The sequence below is a fragment of the Hoplias malabaricus genome, chromosome 8 (genome assembly GCF_029633855.1).
Source record: "Hoplias malabaricus isolate fHopMal1 chromosome 8, fHopMal1.hap1, whole genome shotgun sequence".
Classification (NCBI taxonomy): domain Eukaryota; kingdom Metazoa; phylum Chordata; class Actinopteri; order Characiformes; family Erythrinidae; genus Hoplias; species Hoplias malabaricus.
The window spans coordinates 30,032,717-30,048,579 of NC_089807.1; the positions used below are offsets into that span (position 1 = coordinate 30,032,717).

The 15,863-nt window shown below is 36.5% G+C and overlaps 1 protein-coding gene across 3 annotated transcripts in view; it reads left to right on the forward strand.

Moving 5' to 3' along the window:
• Positions 1–15,863, forward strand: part of pde10a (phosphodiesterase 10A) — a 144,578-nt gene that overhangs the window by 126,882 nt on the left and 1,833 nt on the right. For all 3 annotated transcript variants that reach the window (XM_066679545.1, XM_066679546.1, XM_066679547.1), the window contains 11 exons: positions 1,431–1,573; positions 3,128–3,220; positions 5,069–5,255; positions 6,114–6,256; positions 7,753–7,836; positions 8,625–8,775; positions 9,457–9,612; positions 11,562–11,734; positions 14,123–14,234; positions 14,343–14,423; positions 14,554–14,642. In XM_066679545.1, coding sequence (XP_066535642.1) covers positions 1,431–1,573; positions 3,128–3,220; positions 5,069–5,255; positions 6,114–6,256; positions 7,753–7,836; positions 8,625–8,775; positions 9,457–9,612; positions 11,562–11,734; positions 14,123–14,234; positions 14,343–14,423; positions 14,554–14,642 — 1,412 coding nt within the window. The remainder of the gene's footprint in view (positions 1–1,430; positions 1,574–3,127; positions 3,221–5,068; positions 5,256–6,113; positions 6,257–7,752; positions 7,837–8,624; positions 8,776–9,456; positions 9,613–11,561; positions 11,735–14,122; positions 14,235–14,342; positions 14,424–14,553; positions 14,643–15,863) is intronic.

The following is a 15,863-nucleotide window of genomic DNA, read 5'->3' on the forward strand; positions in this document are numbered from 1 at the left end:
GATATACAGTTATATATAGGCCTGCGTGATATAACCAAAAATGTTATCATGATAAATGTTTCTATATTGATCGATATGAATATTTATAACAATATAAACTGAAACACTACGTTTAAATGTGTCTAAACCCAAGCAGAGACATTTCATGACCATTTCCTCCACACCAGCTGTAAATGAACATGTAAAAGCAGTCTCTCAGGGGACTGAATAATCATCTTTATGTGTTTATGTTGTTGTAGCTGATGCTAATTGAGTAGTTAGCCCTTTGACTACTCAAACTGATCTCACAATCACTCCACTGTGCTCAACTTTGCCATTTACAAACACTTTCATGATATTATTTAGTATGTAGCACTGTAAGATGTCCTCTGTGTAATATTGTGTTAAATTTTTTAATAGTATGCTGATCGCTAATTTAACTTTTCGGCTAAAGTTGCAGACAGATCACACCGCTGCTGACAAACACATGAATGGTTCATATTTTATTCACCGTGAATTAGTGTGCAGCACCATATTCCCACTCTTGGTCAGGACAGAGCATATACTGATAAAAGCTGCCCAACTTGCCAGCTGACCAGTTTTTATCTACATTCTTTCTCTTCCACACTCCACACTGTTCAAGAGTCAGCAGAACGCTACAAGAGATTGGATGTATGCCTATCATTTGTAGCATAGTGCATTATGAAGGGACTCCCCACTCTACGTCTGGCCTGCTTTCATACTGTTCAGGACCTGTGTGTGTTTACATCATCAGGCTGTAACTTTTAGTTTTGAATTAAGTGCTTTTGCAAAGACTTTTACAGAGACAAAAAGTTGCAAGCTTTAGCCAAAATGCTTCTTGCAAACTCTGCACCTCATCTCTCATCAGTAGAAAAGAGTGATCCCTTTGTGGCTAGGTTTGTTTGCAGTGAATTTGGGGTCAAGCATGTCTGGGCCCAGCATTTTGGATGCCTAGTATGAGTAGGCAGGAGGGTATGTTTTTGAAACCAAATGTTGTATATTCCTTTTGTGCTTCCCTGGCGATTTGCATTTAACACATTTAAGTGAAACTATCAAACTTTCTCTCAAACAATTTTCATAACATTATCAATGACATATATCACAATACTTATTGCTATTATTCTATCACCCAGGCCTTGTTCTAAGAATATTTTTTGTACAGTATCTTTACCTTTGGTGTAGGTTCTTTAAACTTAAAATCACACATATCACTCATATAAAAGTACAATTTAAAAATGACTTAAGTTTTTAGGGAACCAGAAAAAAATGTTTATCGCCAGTGGCAATGCTTCAAAGAACAATTTTTAGCAATTCTATTTTTAAGAATGTACTATTAAACTGTGGTTGGGTATGCTACAAAGTGAAGCTGAAATGTAAACAGGAACATAATGGATACTTGGTATAATTTGCTGTGCTCTCTTGTATTCCAGATATATGCAAAAAACTTGGTGAATGCAGACAGATGTGCCCTCTTCCAGGTGGATCACAATAACAAAGAACTGTACTCTGACCTGTTTGATATCGGGGAGGAGAATGAAGGAAAGCCGGTCTTTAGGAAAACCAAAGAAATCAGGTAAGCACCCAAAATGTCTTCCTTATCCTACACTACGTTGCCAATAGTATTCACTCACCCATCCAAATCATTGAATTCAAGAGTTCCAATCACTTCCATGGCCACACATGTATAAATCCAAGCACCTAGGCATGCAGACTGATTCGACAAACACTTGTGAAAGAACGGGTCACTCCCAGAAATGCAGTGAATTCCAGGGAGGTACCATGATAGGATGCCACCTTCATAACAAGTCGGGTCTTAAAATTTTCTCTCTACTAAATATTCCATAGTCAACTCTCAGTTATTATAACAAATTGTAAGCAATTGGGAATGACAGCCACAAAGTGGTAGGCCATGTAAAATCACAGAGCGTGTTCAGTGGATGCTGGGATGCATAGTGCACAGAGTCAATCCCTACAGATCACCAAACCTTATCTGGCCTTCAGATTAGCTCAAGATTAAGGCTCAATATGTAGAAAATATCACATCAAAATTTGTTAATATCTGCTCTTGTCAAAACAATGATTTCACTTCCTTTATTTGAGAAGTTTATGCTTGAAATATTTGCTTGAACCTAATAGGACCTGAAACGGTTCCAAATATGTGTGGATCTCGAGTCCTTTGTAATTTTCTATTGTACATTTTTACCAATTCTGAAACACAAAGGCTTCCCCTTTTTATTGAAAATAACTTAATCATATTTTGCATTGTATAAAAATATTGTAGTTGTTAATTGCTAAAATGGAATAAAATGTAGGGTGATTTTATTTTTCTATAGTTAATTTTATTATTGTGCATTGTCTTTGATGGTCTATTGCTGTAAAGATCTGCTGACTTTTCCTGGTCAGGGCTGCTCACACTATAACAGTGAGCAAACTCTTTAGTGGCCTACTGAGGCGCTAAGCCCTTAGCAATGTGGCATCGATGTGCATGTGACAGTGTTGAGTGTGTGAAATGAGTAATGAGATAAGCATAACCCCCTCCCTCTCCTGTGGGATGTAGTCACTATAACAGGGTGCTGACCTACTGCAGCTGCAGAGCAGTGTCCTAGCATGGCCTGAGCTTTGGCCTTTTTCACTATGTTCTGAAATTAATGCTCCTCACTACTGTGGAGAGTTCAGATTTATTTCACACCGTGAAATATATATATATATATATATATATATATATATATATATATATATTCTATAATAATCATATGAATTCTGAAAGATTTAGCTTTATTGAAAGAGACATTAACATCTCTTAATATAACTTAAAAACATAACATAAAAGTATTTTATATTTCTGTGGGGACATTCATTTGAAAATATTTACACATGTAAAGGATAGACAGTAAGCCAGTTTTAGCTATATTGTATAATTATTATTGTATTATATTTATTATAATTATTGTATAAATGTAGAATTAAGAATGTGTTATCTTAAAAAATTCTTACTTATGTAAAAATATACCACTTTTGTGGTTGGCCAATGAGAAAAGTAGGTGAGGTTAAGCTCAACTAAGCCCAGACAAACCTCTGCCACTGCTCTTGACAAAAATGAAATGAGACATTCTGTGTTTTGCCCTAGGTTTTCTATAGAGAAAGGCATTGCTGGTCAGGTAGCGCGAACAGGAGAGGTGCTGAATATTCCAGACGCCTATGCAGACCCACGCTTCAACAGGTAACACCCGTTTTAATTTGAAATGTATACGGTTATATAAACATGAAAATTATATACAAATATGTATACATGTGTACCTTAGAAGAAAGAAATATTCAGCATACTTATGTAATGAACTCAACTGTTTGTTTGCACTCTTAATCACATTATTATAGAATATAAATTAGTCGACAGTGTACACACTCTGGTAAATGTTAAAATGAACATGTTTAGATGAGATGTCATTAAACAATGAGCAGATGGTGCTGAGATTTAATCTAAACTCTTAGCAATAAAGCATGCTATATTAAGTCCAAAAAATTGTGTCGTTATCTTATTGTCTTATTGAAATTGGGCACAAAGCTTAATTTACAGTAAATAATTATGAGATAAATTTATTGCTCACAAAAGTTTTACTATGGCCCAAAAACAGCTCATTTGACACTTGTTTCAGAGTCATACATAATATCCAACTGGTTTTATACCTGTAACAGGTGAAAAAATAAATTGGGCCTGTTATAAAACATGTCTTCAGTATAATTTTTTTTCCATGTTGCCCTTCTTTATCTTCCCCACTAGCACTTCATAATGGGGTGTCACTATGTAAGAAGTTACGTTGGTGGCTGTGGAGGGCATTCTTAATCAGGAAAGGATATAAATACACAGGGAAAGCTCTTGCAGCTCTCAAGCCATAGCTGCAGCCATCATGGCTATGGATAATAGCTCTATTCACCTAATTTTGCTATCATGCTCTTTGTTTTGTTTTTAAGTTAACAGGCAAGGATAATGACAAAACCAAAAAAGTATGTCTATGATAAGCAGATGAAATAATACATATGCAGTATATATATATATATATATATATATGTACACTTAGCTCTACTGCTCATCCCACAAATGCATGTTCCTTATAAATGTGGCACCATTTAAAAGGGACATTAACAAGCTTTTCAACAATATGAGATTTATTATTAATAAGAAGCATTGTTACTACAAAGAATTAATCTACTAAACACAGATTTCCTTACTTTTTGTATGATGTTTATGTTAGATTAAGTTAGTTTTGTACTGAAAAAATACTGTATACCATCACAAAAATAAATACAGAAGATCTCTAAAGCAAAATATGGAGAACTAATATTAATGCATCACTGCGACTAGGAGAGGTTTGATTTAATTAAGAGAATATACCAATATGTATATAAAACAACATATTGTATTATATTAATATTATTTGTGTTTAATCTAATATTGCTCTTTTTCTGAGCAAATGTCCATATATTGTTTTTAAAATATAATAATCCTTTTTGCACTGTATTTTTACAGTGATCCTTTGTTAAAATTTTTAAAACATTTTATTGGATTAGAAAAAATGTTATCACCACATACAAAATAAATTGCAGATTAAAAAACTTTTTTTTCTGAAATCTATGGCTAGAACTTAACTCAACCTGTCAAAAATACGCGTGCACATATTTGTTTAAAGGCATGGTGTGAGACCAATAGCTTATATAAACAAAACTATGCTTTGTATGATGGAACATTTTGTAACTTTGGTATCATGTTTCCTACATACAACTGCATTGAGTTACAAGTTTTTAAGTCATATTTTGAAAGTCATTTTTATACCATTCCAGGGACAGCCCCAACATAGAAAAACTTCCTCATGTATGTGTAAGTGTAGGCTGATAGATCAAGGACTGGAGGCTAGAATGTATCATTCATTTGCATCTACCACCAAAACTGCTTTTCTTGCTCTGTTTGTTTCCTCTTGCCTATCGTGACTAAGTGTAAAATAATTTACATCTATTATTAAAGGTGCTTTTTCTGCTCTCTTTCCGCTTGCTCTGTCTTCCATTTTGTCCACAGAGAAGTGGACCTCTACACTGGCTACACGACACGGAACATCCTGTGCATGCCCATCGTCAGCCGAGGGACTGTAATAGGTGTTGTGCAGATGGTGAACAAATTGAGCGGAAGTGCCTTTACTAAAACGGATGAAAACAACTTTAAGATGTTTGCTGTCTTCTGTGCTCTGGCCTTACACTGTGCAAATGTGAGTGTCAGACTTGGTGGAATAGTTACTAGTCTAGTAATTATTAACTATTAATTAGTGACTATAATAGTTACTTACTTCCAGATGTCCATAAACATTTAGTAACATCGTACACTATATGAACAAAAAAAAAAACATTTACTTATCCAGCAGTTCTTAAGTGTATTCATGGGGAGCTTATACCCTACTTTGTAAGTAAGATTTTCTACTAGTAATATTTTGGAATGTTACTCAGAGGATACAATTGCTTTCAGACACTTAAACATATTATTCAGTGTGGAATGAATAGTTTTAGATTGAAAAACACAACTCCAGATCTTCTCAGAGGCATTGGATGGAGCTCTATACACACAATTGAGTGTCTGTACCTAGGAAGTTGCTGAATTTACTAGTTAAGTGGTGTCCACAACTGCTTTTGAGGTGATTTCTTGCATGCTATGTTTTTGTAATGTGTTTTGTTTGTTTGTTTTAGAATATAGCTATATTTGTTATATAAAAACAAGAACAAAGCTAGGATTATGCCTGGGATTTAATTTTGGCAAATTAAGGGGCAGTTTTGGAAGTAAATCTTTTAAACTAGTAAAAACATGACCCTTTCTTTAAAAGTATCAGTAACTGAGTATAAAAATATGCTAAAGCATAACTTTATATTTCTGTATTTCAGTTCCATAGGTGGGTAATATTGACATATTTTTGCTGTAGATGGAACTGACTTTAAATTTGGGAGAGTTTCAGTGGTAATTCATGCATTGAATAAAACCTATATGTTGGTCAAATTTTTTAAACAATACTGCAGTCATGTATGTGTACTTGTATAAATAACTGCTCACTTGTGATGTGGCAACTATGTGTGTGTAGATGTATCACCGGATCAGACATTCGGAGTGTATCTACAGGGTGACAATGGAAAAGCTTTCATACCACAGCATCTGCACATCAGAGGAATGGAAGACCTTATCACAGCTATCACTTCCTGACCCCATATACAAAGAGATTGAGCTGTGAGTGCGTATTATTTTTGTAGCAAATACAGTAATATTTAGTTACTACATTTTTTAAGCTGTATATCCTGGATCAGTTATAGGGTTATCAGTCACAGGTCCATGCACTTAGACAAAAAAAATCAAATTCAAGATTTTGCCATTTAAATTATTCTTATACTTTTCAATATAGGTAATTTATTTCCTAATTTATTATATTTATTTACTTACATGCAGTTCCTTTAAACTTGCCTTAACCCAAATAAATGTTTTTTTTTTTTTTCATAAAGGCTGCTTTTGCATAACAACAGTGTTTGAACTAAACCTTTATTCCTCATGTTGAAGAAGGTTGCACCCAAATTTACACATCCTGTGATAATGTATGCCAGAAAATGTATGCCATCCATGTAAGCCAGCGCTTTACTATGTAGTATATAAGCCGGGTGGTGCATGCTGGACATTTATGCTCTTGCTGGGAAATGAAGTACAGCATATTTTGTTCATTTTTTCTGACATCCTGAATTGTTTTCCTCACTGATCAACATTATTGGCTTCATCCTACGGAACTTCCTCAACCAGGGCTCCTTGACTGGATTTCCTCAATGACCATGCAGTTTTCTTGGTACACTGAAGGATACTGAATTGGCAAAGGTGTACCCCCAGACTGTAGGTGCTGATTCCTTAGATTTCAGCACTCAGTACTCTGAATGACCATAGCCAAATTCTGCAGACCACACACTGGCTAATCACTTCCACAGCTACTGAACATCTGGACCTGCCATTGCAGCTCTCTGCTGCTTTGACACTAGTTGGCTTCACCATATGGACTCTGTGTACATCAGGGCTCTGCTTTTGGTCTTTCCATTTTGTTTATGGTTAAATACAAATGTCATTTGGCTCCAGGTATGAGATGAAAACCTTTCCTACTTCTAGCTTGCACACATTCTTTCTCATTCTTCAGAGAAAGGCAAAGAATTCAAAGAATCACCTGCCATTGCCCACAATGCTAGCTATGGCAAAGTGGTGGCTTGGATACCCCTGAAATGTAGTCATTACACTCAAACGTCAGTGCTGTGTCACCCCATGCTCCTTGAACCCACAGCTAAGGAGGCTCTGAGGGCCTGCAAATAGCTGTGGATGGTCTTTGGATTTCTTTGTGACACCAACGATATTCATCATTCAATTATGTAGCACCGGCCTGGCAGTCATGATGTATAAAACATAACACTAGTTACAAATAGTGAATTGTTGATGATTGCTAGGTACCCTGGTCACTCAGGAAGAAGCAGGTCTCTTTAATCCAGTGCGCACCAGGCTTATATACCACTTGGTTAGGAGTTGGGTCATGGGTAATTTTAATTTCATATAGATACACTCTCAGAACATCCACTCTGTAGCACTGCTCTTGTGGTCCCTTTTCTTTTTACATAATCACAGGTAAATACATATTTAGCTGTAACACAACTTCAAAAATCATTCAGGCCATATAGTTCATTCAGTTTCCATTTGTTTCTCAGGTTCCACTTTGACATTAGTCCCCATGAGGAGCTCTGGCCTGCATTTTTTGTGTACATGATTCACAATTCTTGTGGGAAAACCAGGTGAGAATGACACCTCATGCCTTGCAAATCCCGAGACTTCATAACTGCTTCAGAGGCAGGTGTAAATGACACGAATGCCTTGGAATAAACACTGATATGTTTAGATAAAAAAGTAGTTAAAATACCTGGTTGTTTTCAGAATACCTATGAAAATGAGTAACACTCTGTGTTTGTCTATGATTGGTCATATATATATATATAACATGTGCCTCCAAATTAGTAATTTTACAGAAGAAGGCAAAACATTAAATTGAGGATCTGTAGCTTCAACCAATCCACACATGGGCTGCCTAAAGTTAAACAGAGTTAAACACTCTGAGTGTAGAGAGTGAAAATTAAAATGCAATATAATCAGGTAAGAATATCTAAGAAAAACAGTTTCTGTGCACTTTTTGCTGAAGTGAACAGTAGCCTCATTTAAAGCAAAAGGCACTGAAACCAGTAGTTTAGTCAGAGGAAGAAAAGTGCTGTGTTTGTTGTTCGTTACGTTATTTTGACAAAAGAATGCCACAGATGTCTCATTACGACCTGGGGGAACATTGTCAATTTGCAGGAAGCCCCCTTTAATCTATAAATCCTGTTCATATGAATGTATTTTATATTAACTTTATATTGCATGCCATTTTGATCATTCCTATTTGTGCATGTATTGTTACATGTTCATACAGGGTATTCAGCACCTGATGTATTCAAATGATGTAGAAAAAATTAAAATTGTAAAAATAGCCATACACGTTTTATCTTCTGAATATGTTTAATATCTAAACTGTTCTTTTGTATGTGTGTAGTTTTGAGCTAGAGAAACTTTGTCGCTTCACCATGTCGGTACGGAAGAATTATAGACGGGTTCCGTACCACAACTGGAAACATGCTGTGACGGTGGCCCACTGCATGTATGCCATCCTTCAGAAAACCTCTGGAATCTTCACTGAACTGGAGGTTAGTACATACACCTCTCCAAACTGGAGCCTGACTTGGCTGATCAACCTGATAAATATGAATAATTTGTGTATTTTATCAGTATCTGCATAGATTGTTTTGACAAATTATCAAACAGATTTCACACAGGAACACAGAAATGTGCACTTTGATATATGGATCATCACTGACCAATTAAAAACATATATCTCCTAAAATAGCAACTTTACAGGAGAAAGGAAAAAAGCTTTTATTTGAAACTTTCAATGGACGTAAAAATGTAAAAAGATTTTGAAGCATTTCTACTGGTCCATTCATCATGATGTTTTACCACAACATGAAGCACAGCCACTGTGTTCTAACAAAACAGTAACTAAAAATCCACAAAAATGGAGATTCATGTTTTTGATTACACTCAAACAATATATAAAATATTATATATTATTTGACTGTATGCTGTGCTTATTTATACAAATTGTATGATATTTAAGAATATGTTTTTCATTTGAATGAAAGAAATTAGACACCTGGGAAAATACACATTAGAATAAACAATTTTTATATTTTTAATTCTTATATGAACTAGAATTTTCTGGGGTTTTTTTTTTTTGTTTGTTTGTTTTGATGAACAGCATTCTCATATTTATTGAAGTGGGATTTTTGATTGCTTCTTTCTACCTACCCTGATACATATTCTCACAGAGGAAAGGCCTGTTGATAGCCTGCTTGTGTCATGACCTGGACCACCGAGGCTACAGCAACAGCTACCTGCAGAAGTTTGATCATCCACTGGCCGCCCTCTATTCCACATCCACCATGGAGCAGCACCATTTTTCCCAGACTGTTTCTATCCTGCAGGTAGAGCTCCCACAATCTGCTTCTATTTTCTCTGGGTTTCCTCTAGTGAATACACGGCTGCTCTAGCTGTGTCCTGACATCACCTCTCCTTCTGTCTCTCTCTCTCTCTCTCTCTCTCTCTATTTGGGGAGAGATTGGGGTGGATTAAAAATATAATTTTTGAATTGCATTAAGTAAATTTGCACTTATCTGGTCAGTTCTGATCAGTCAATAATTGGACATTAGACAGAGAATAGACTTATTGCATATTGCAATCTTACTAGTATCAGTTATGAAAAATCCAGTACTGCACTAACAAATAAAAATGTACAGTGGTATGAAAACGTTTGGGCATCCCTGATAATTATCATGATTTTCCTTTATAAATCATTGGTTGTTTGGATCAGCAATTTCAGTTAAATATATCATACAGCAGACGAACACAGTGATATTTGAGAAGTGAAATGACGTTTATAAGATTTATAGAAAGTGTGCAATAATTATTTAAACAAAATTAGGCGGGTGCATACATTTGGGTACCCTTGTCATTTTATTGATTTGAATACCATTTGCACTAATTACTGGAACGCTTCTAGGCACGGTTCTAGTTAAGGCCTGAAGTGGCAGGCCAAGAAAATCTCAGATAAGCAGAGGCGAAGGATGGTGAGAACAGTCATAGTCAACCCACAGACCAGCTCCAAAGACCTACAACATCATCATGCTGCAGATGGTGTAACTGTGCATCGTTCAACGATTCAGTGCATTTTGCACAAGGAGAGGCTGTATGGGAGAGTAATGCAGAAGAAGCCTTTTCTGCGCACATGCCACAAACAGAGCCGCTTGAGGTATGCTAAAGCACATTTAGATAGTTTAATTTTGGAAAAAGGTGCTGTGGACTGATGAAAATAAAATTTAGCTATTTGGACATAATGAGGGGTGGTATGCATGGCGAAAAAAGAACACAGCATTCCAAGACAAACTTGCTACCCACAGTAAAGTTTGGTGGCGGTTGGGGACTGTGTGGCCAGTGCAGGTACTGGGGATCTTGTTAAAGTTGAGGGTCGCATGGATTCCAGTCAATATCAGCAGATTCTTGAGAACAATGTTCAAGAATCAGTGACAAAGTTGAAGTTGCTGCAGAGGCTATTATTTCTGTGAAAGCAGGATCTACTAAATATTGATGGAATTTTTCTGTTGGGGTGCACAAGTTTATGCACCTGCCTAATTTAGTTTAAATAATTATTGCACACTTTCTGTAAGTGCTATAAACTTCATTTCACTTCTCAGATATCACTGTGTTCGTCTGCTATATGATATATTTAACTGAAATTGCTGATCCGAACAACCAATGATTTATAAAAGAAAAGCATGATAATTATCAGGGGTGCCCAAATGTTTTCATACCACTGTACTGTGAATTCTTGATAATTAACAAGAACATAGTATTATCTTTAAGTATTGTTAATTTGCTAACAGGATCTCAATCTATTTTGATATACAGGGGCAACATAAATCTTTAAAGATCAAGGAGGATCCTATTCTCTGATACAGGTGGACAATAAAGGGCAAATTCTCTTCATTTCCTTAGCACACTGATTGATGCCAGGTTAAGGATTCCGCAGTGTTTTCACATTTTATTCAGCTCATCAGCTAATTACTAAACTCTTTGCAAACTGGAGAAATCTTTAAAGATTAAATTTATTGCAAAAATAATACATTTATTCAGTTTTAATTAAATGTATTTAATGTATTTATATCATTCCTAACACTCACTTGAAGTCACAGACCACAGTCTGAACCAAAGTTTGATTCCTGCAGTTCCTTTATTACATTCAGATTCGAATGGGCCTGTTCTCAGCTGCTCACTCTTGGAAGAGGACTTCTATCGGCTTTGCAGCTGCCCTCCAGCTAAGCCGGATGCTTCCTAAGTGGAGCTTTTGCTTTTTTATTGATCTCTTTGTTTCCCATAGCTGGAAGGGCACAATATTTTCTCCAACCTGACTTCCACCGAGTACGAACAGGTACTGGAGATCATCCGCAAGGCCATCATCGCCACTGACTTGGCCCTCTACTTTGGCAACCGTAAGCAGCTGGCAGAACTGTTGAGCACAGGGGCATTGGACCTAAACAACCATGCTCACAGGTAACAGGTCATGCACTCTCCATACCACAGTCAAAACTAATATTGATACACTGAGAGGGCAGTTATACAAAATTGTCACTTCATTAGCTATACTTTCTTATATATACAATCATAGTTGTAAATTTGTTTTGAAAAGGGCTAAAGACAAGTATATGTAATATACTTGTATATTAAAAATATATAATAATTAGGGATGTCCTGATCCGATCTCAAAGATCTGTATTGGGGCCGATTTGATCTCAAAGATTGTTGTCGGGGCCAATCTCAGCATTCTTTTACTGATCTGTATCGCCTTATTGGGCTCAATCTTAAGTCAGATTTTCTGTTTCCTCTAGGTGGCAAGCTCATACTCCCTCCTCCTCCTGTTGCACGCTTTGTAAATGTTGTTGTGATCTGACTCTGCTGGCTACCGTAGCGGACACACACTTTTTTGTGTGTTCCGCACAAATGCACATTCCTGCATTCAGTTTCAGAGCTGGAGCATGGGGGCACGTCATTAGAGTCGCCAAGCCCCCCATATTTGGACACTAAATACCGTGTTGTATTTTGGACATATGTGCCACGGTTTTATCTCTCTTTTGAGGCAAGGCTGTTAAGACCATGATTACTTTGAGACACAATGTTCTCCCTCAGCCAGAGTGAGGGGTAGATTCTCCAGAACAGAGAACTTGCTTCTTATTGGTTGTCACTTTTATTAAGCCAATCAGCATCCAGAGTTAGCTATTCATCATTTAGTGCTGCAGCCAAATGAGTCAGAGTTCCGCCTACAAGGGTTTGTATTGCGGCAGCACTGAGAGAAACAAATCAGTGCTTAAGGATATATATCATATTTTAGCTTGCTAAGAAAGTACATTCAATTTTTTCCTCAACACTTCTGTGATGACAATAAAGCTGACTGACTGTTATAAAAAAAATAAGCAGCAGTTGGATGCAGGCAAATTATTTCTTAATGTGAGATATTCAGTGTCAAACAGATACACTGGGTGGATTTTACTTGACGTGTGCACTGTGGAAAATCTAAGTATTGGATCAGGATTCTGTATCAGGAGATACTCAATATTAAAAGACTCGGATTGAGATGGGGGCAAAAAAAAACTGATTGGGACTAGTAATAATAGTAACATGGCCAAATACACTGTTTGGACAGGTATCTTTGCTTTTTCTGGTCATGTTTCCCAACTATAGGATCAGATTGAACTTTGCTCTAGTTCTAGTTTCAGTTGCCTTTATAATAATAGCCACTTTTAATAGTTGCTGTTCTTCTGATATGAGCCACACTGAAACCAGCTAAAAATCCACAGCAAGACAGTGTCCATTGTCTGCTCCATGCACTCAGAAATAGGGAGGGGTTTATAACGTTAGCAGAGCTAGCATGACAGTGACAAAATTTACCCATTTCAGAAAATGGTGAGGACATGTATCCAATGTCCCTAATATAAATTGAGCCTACATCTAAATTCATTGACCCATCAATAACACTTGTAGATGTACGTTGTAGATTTAAAAATACTACTGTAGTGTAGTAAACTGTAGCCAATCAGTTTACTACACAATATATCATTCCCTCTCTACTCTTTAAAAAGGGGAGGTGATTACTACGTTACTTGGTTGGTTCCAACTTCTATGATATACAGCAGCATATGGGCTCCAGTCAGTAACGGTACACGGTAACGGTCAGTAAATGTTCTGGAGTTTACCCACAGAAGCTGTATGTGTCCATTTGTCATAGATTTTACATGACTAAAAATGTACCCTGGTAAATGCTCTGGGTTAAGTCAGAGTCAACAAATGTGCAAACACAGCTGCTAAAGTCTCTAAGAATTTGCTGAAACTCCTGCATGTTCTGCACAGACACTGTCCCATGCCTAAAGCACGCAAAGCATTTCCCTCTGTGTTCTACATGTCAACATCCCTAGACCTGATACTCTGGAGTTTCTCTAGAGTTTCTATGGAATTCATATGTGAAAGGGGCAATTCATATGTGTAAAAACATTAGATTATAGAATATCGCTAGATACTTCTTTACAGCTCGCTCTGGAAACATTATTTTGGTATCCACCAAACCCAGATTTGTCCATTAAGCTATTAGATAAAATGTAATTTGTCACTTCAGAGACTGATATCAATATAATCAGTCAGTATCAGTTTACACCACTTTTACAGGTGCTTGACAAAAAGTGTTTGTTGATCCTAGGCCTATATACAGAGTCTCAGTCATGGAAATCAATCCATGAAGCACTTCTTATGCTAATTCTACGATCTTCTGAAGTTCTATTCAATGATCTTGTGTGACCTATTGTTTAATGGCCGAGCTGTTTTTGCAAACCTCCTTCATTTTTAGGTTCATGAATGCTGTTGTAATCCTGATTTGTTGCTTGCCCATGGCAGAGACCGTGTAATTGGTCTGATGATGACGGCATGTGATCTCTGCTCTGTGACCAAACTGTGGCCTGTCACTCGCCTCACAGCCAACGACATCTACGCAGAGTTCTGGGCTGAGGTGAACTTCATTATATAATATGCTCAAATGAGATGGCTGTTTTATGAGAAAAGGGCAGAATATATAAAGCTCGATGGCACTTTCTCCTTGTCGTCTCTTCTTCATCAGGGGGATGAGATGAAGAAGATAGGAATGCAGCCCATTCCGATGATGGACAGGGATAAGAAGGATGAGGTTCCACAAGGACAGGTAAAGCAGCACCTACAGCAAACATTGAACAAAACACTGCCTCAGGACTTTACCATTGCCTTTAAAACCCTTATGTATCACACAAATAGGACAGGGGTGTCCAATAGTCCTGTGCTGTTTTTGATCTTAGGTGGGGTTTTATAATGCTGTGGCCATTCCTTGTTACACCACCTTAGTAGAGCTGTTCCCTCCCTCTGCTCCTCTTCTTGGTGCCTGCAGGTAAGTCTCTCATGCATCAATGACTTCAGAGTTAGAACTTCTTTGTATTGAAGAACAAATTTGTAATTGTATAAATTAACTTAAATTTAGTTAATAACTGCATTGTATATGAAGAAGGGACCTCAGATTAAACTCAGTGCACTCCTCCAGTTTGTGTGGTTGATGCTAAAAGTGTCAAGCTCAAGTGCAGCTTTGGCAGAATTTTGCTATCAATAATTTGCTTTTAATTTTGGGCTCAGCTGCAGATTCTTCTCTCTCGTTTTAGTATGTTGTCACAGAAATAAGCATCAAAAGCTTTAGGGGAAACTTTGACAATGGAAATGTTAATTAATATAATAATAACAGTGGGTATTACTAAGCAACAAGTCTAATATGACCACAGAAGAATTTAAGGGGATATTGGCTTAATGTGATCGATCAACTTCTTCTACTGTTGTGTCTTGTTAGGTAAAGTAAGGAATGCAAAAAGGAGGTTTTACCATCAGACTACATATTTAAACAGCTTCTATTTTAAACATGTACCTCTTTTCAAGTTGATTTTTCTCTTAATAGATACCCTGATGCAATATTAATTTGTAAATTTCAGCCACTGATGTCAGTGATGTCATAAGTAGGTCTAAATAGCCACATTTGATAGAAGGCAAATAGTTCTGATTGCAACTATCAAGAAATGCCATGTATGTGTATATCTTTTTTTTTTTTTACTTTGATTACAACAAGCAATACAACTTTTTATTTTCATAGAACCATAAAACATTCATTCATTTAAAAAGCAAACTGTAAAAAGACACCAACCTATGTGTTAACTGACATGGATTACAATGCTTATGTTCATGCTGGAAAGTAGTCTGTTCTACCCAGTTGTTTAAAATAGCATAGATGATTATCCGTCTCTGCTAGTGGGTTGTTGCAATTATGTGGTAAAAGAAAAATAAATACACTCCTGCTTAATTTCCATTAAGTTGTATCTGTTTATTTATTTGAGGAAGGGTTTGTTTGCTATTTCTAGTAGTCATTTCTTATTTGGTACTTCACATAAATGCACTGACATTCATTGCTGAAAATGGTACTAAATATCATTATTATAGTATTCTCCTTAGAATTGCAGTTATCTATGTGCAGATGTAGTTAAAACTCCAATCCTTATGAGAGATTTTGTAGTGTAAGACCAAGGGTGGTGTTAACTCTTTTGCTCCATGCCTAAAGTCTGTGTGACCGTGA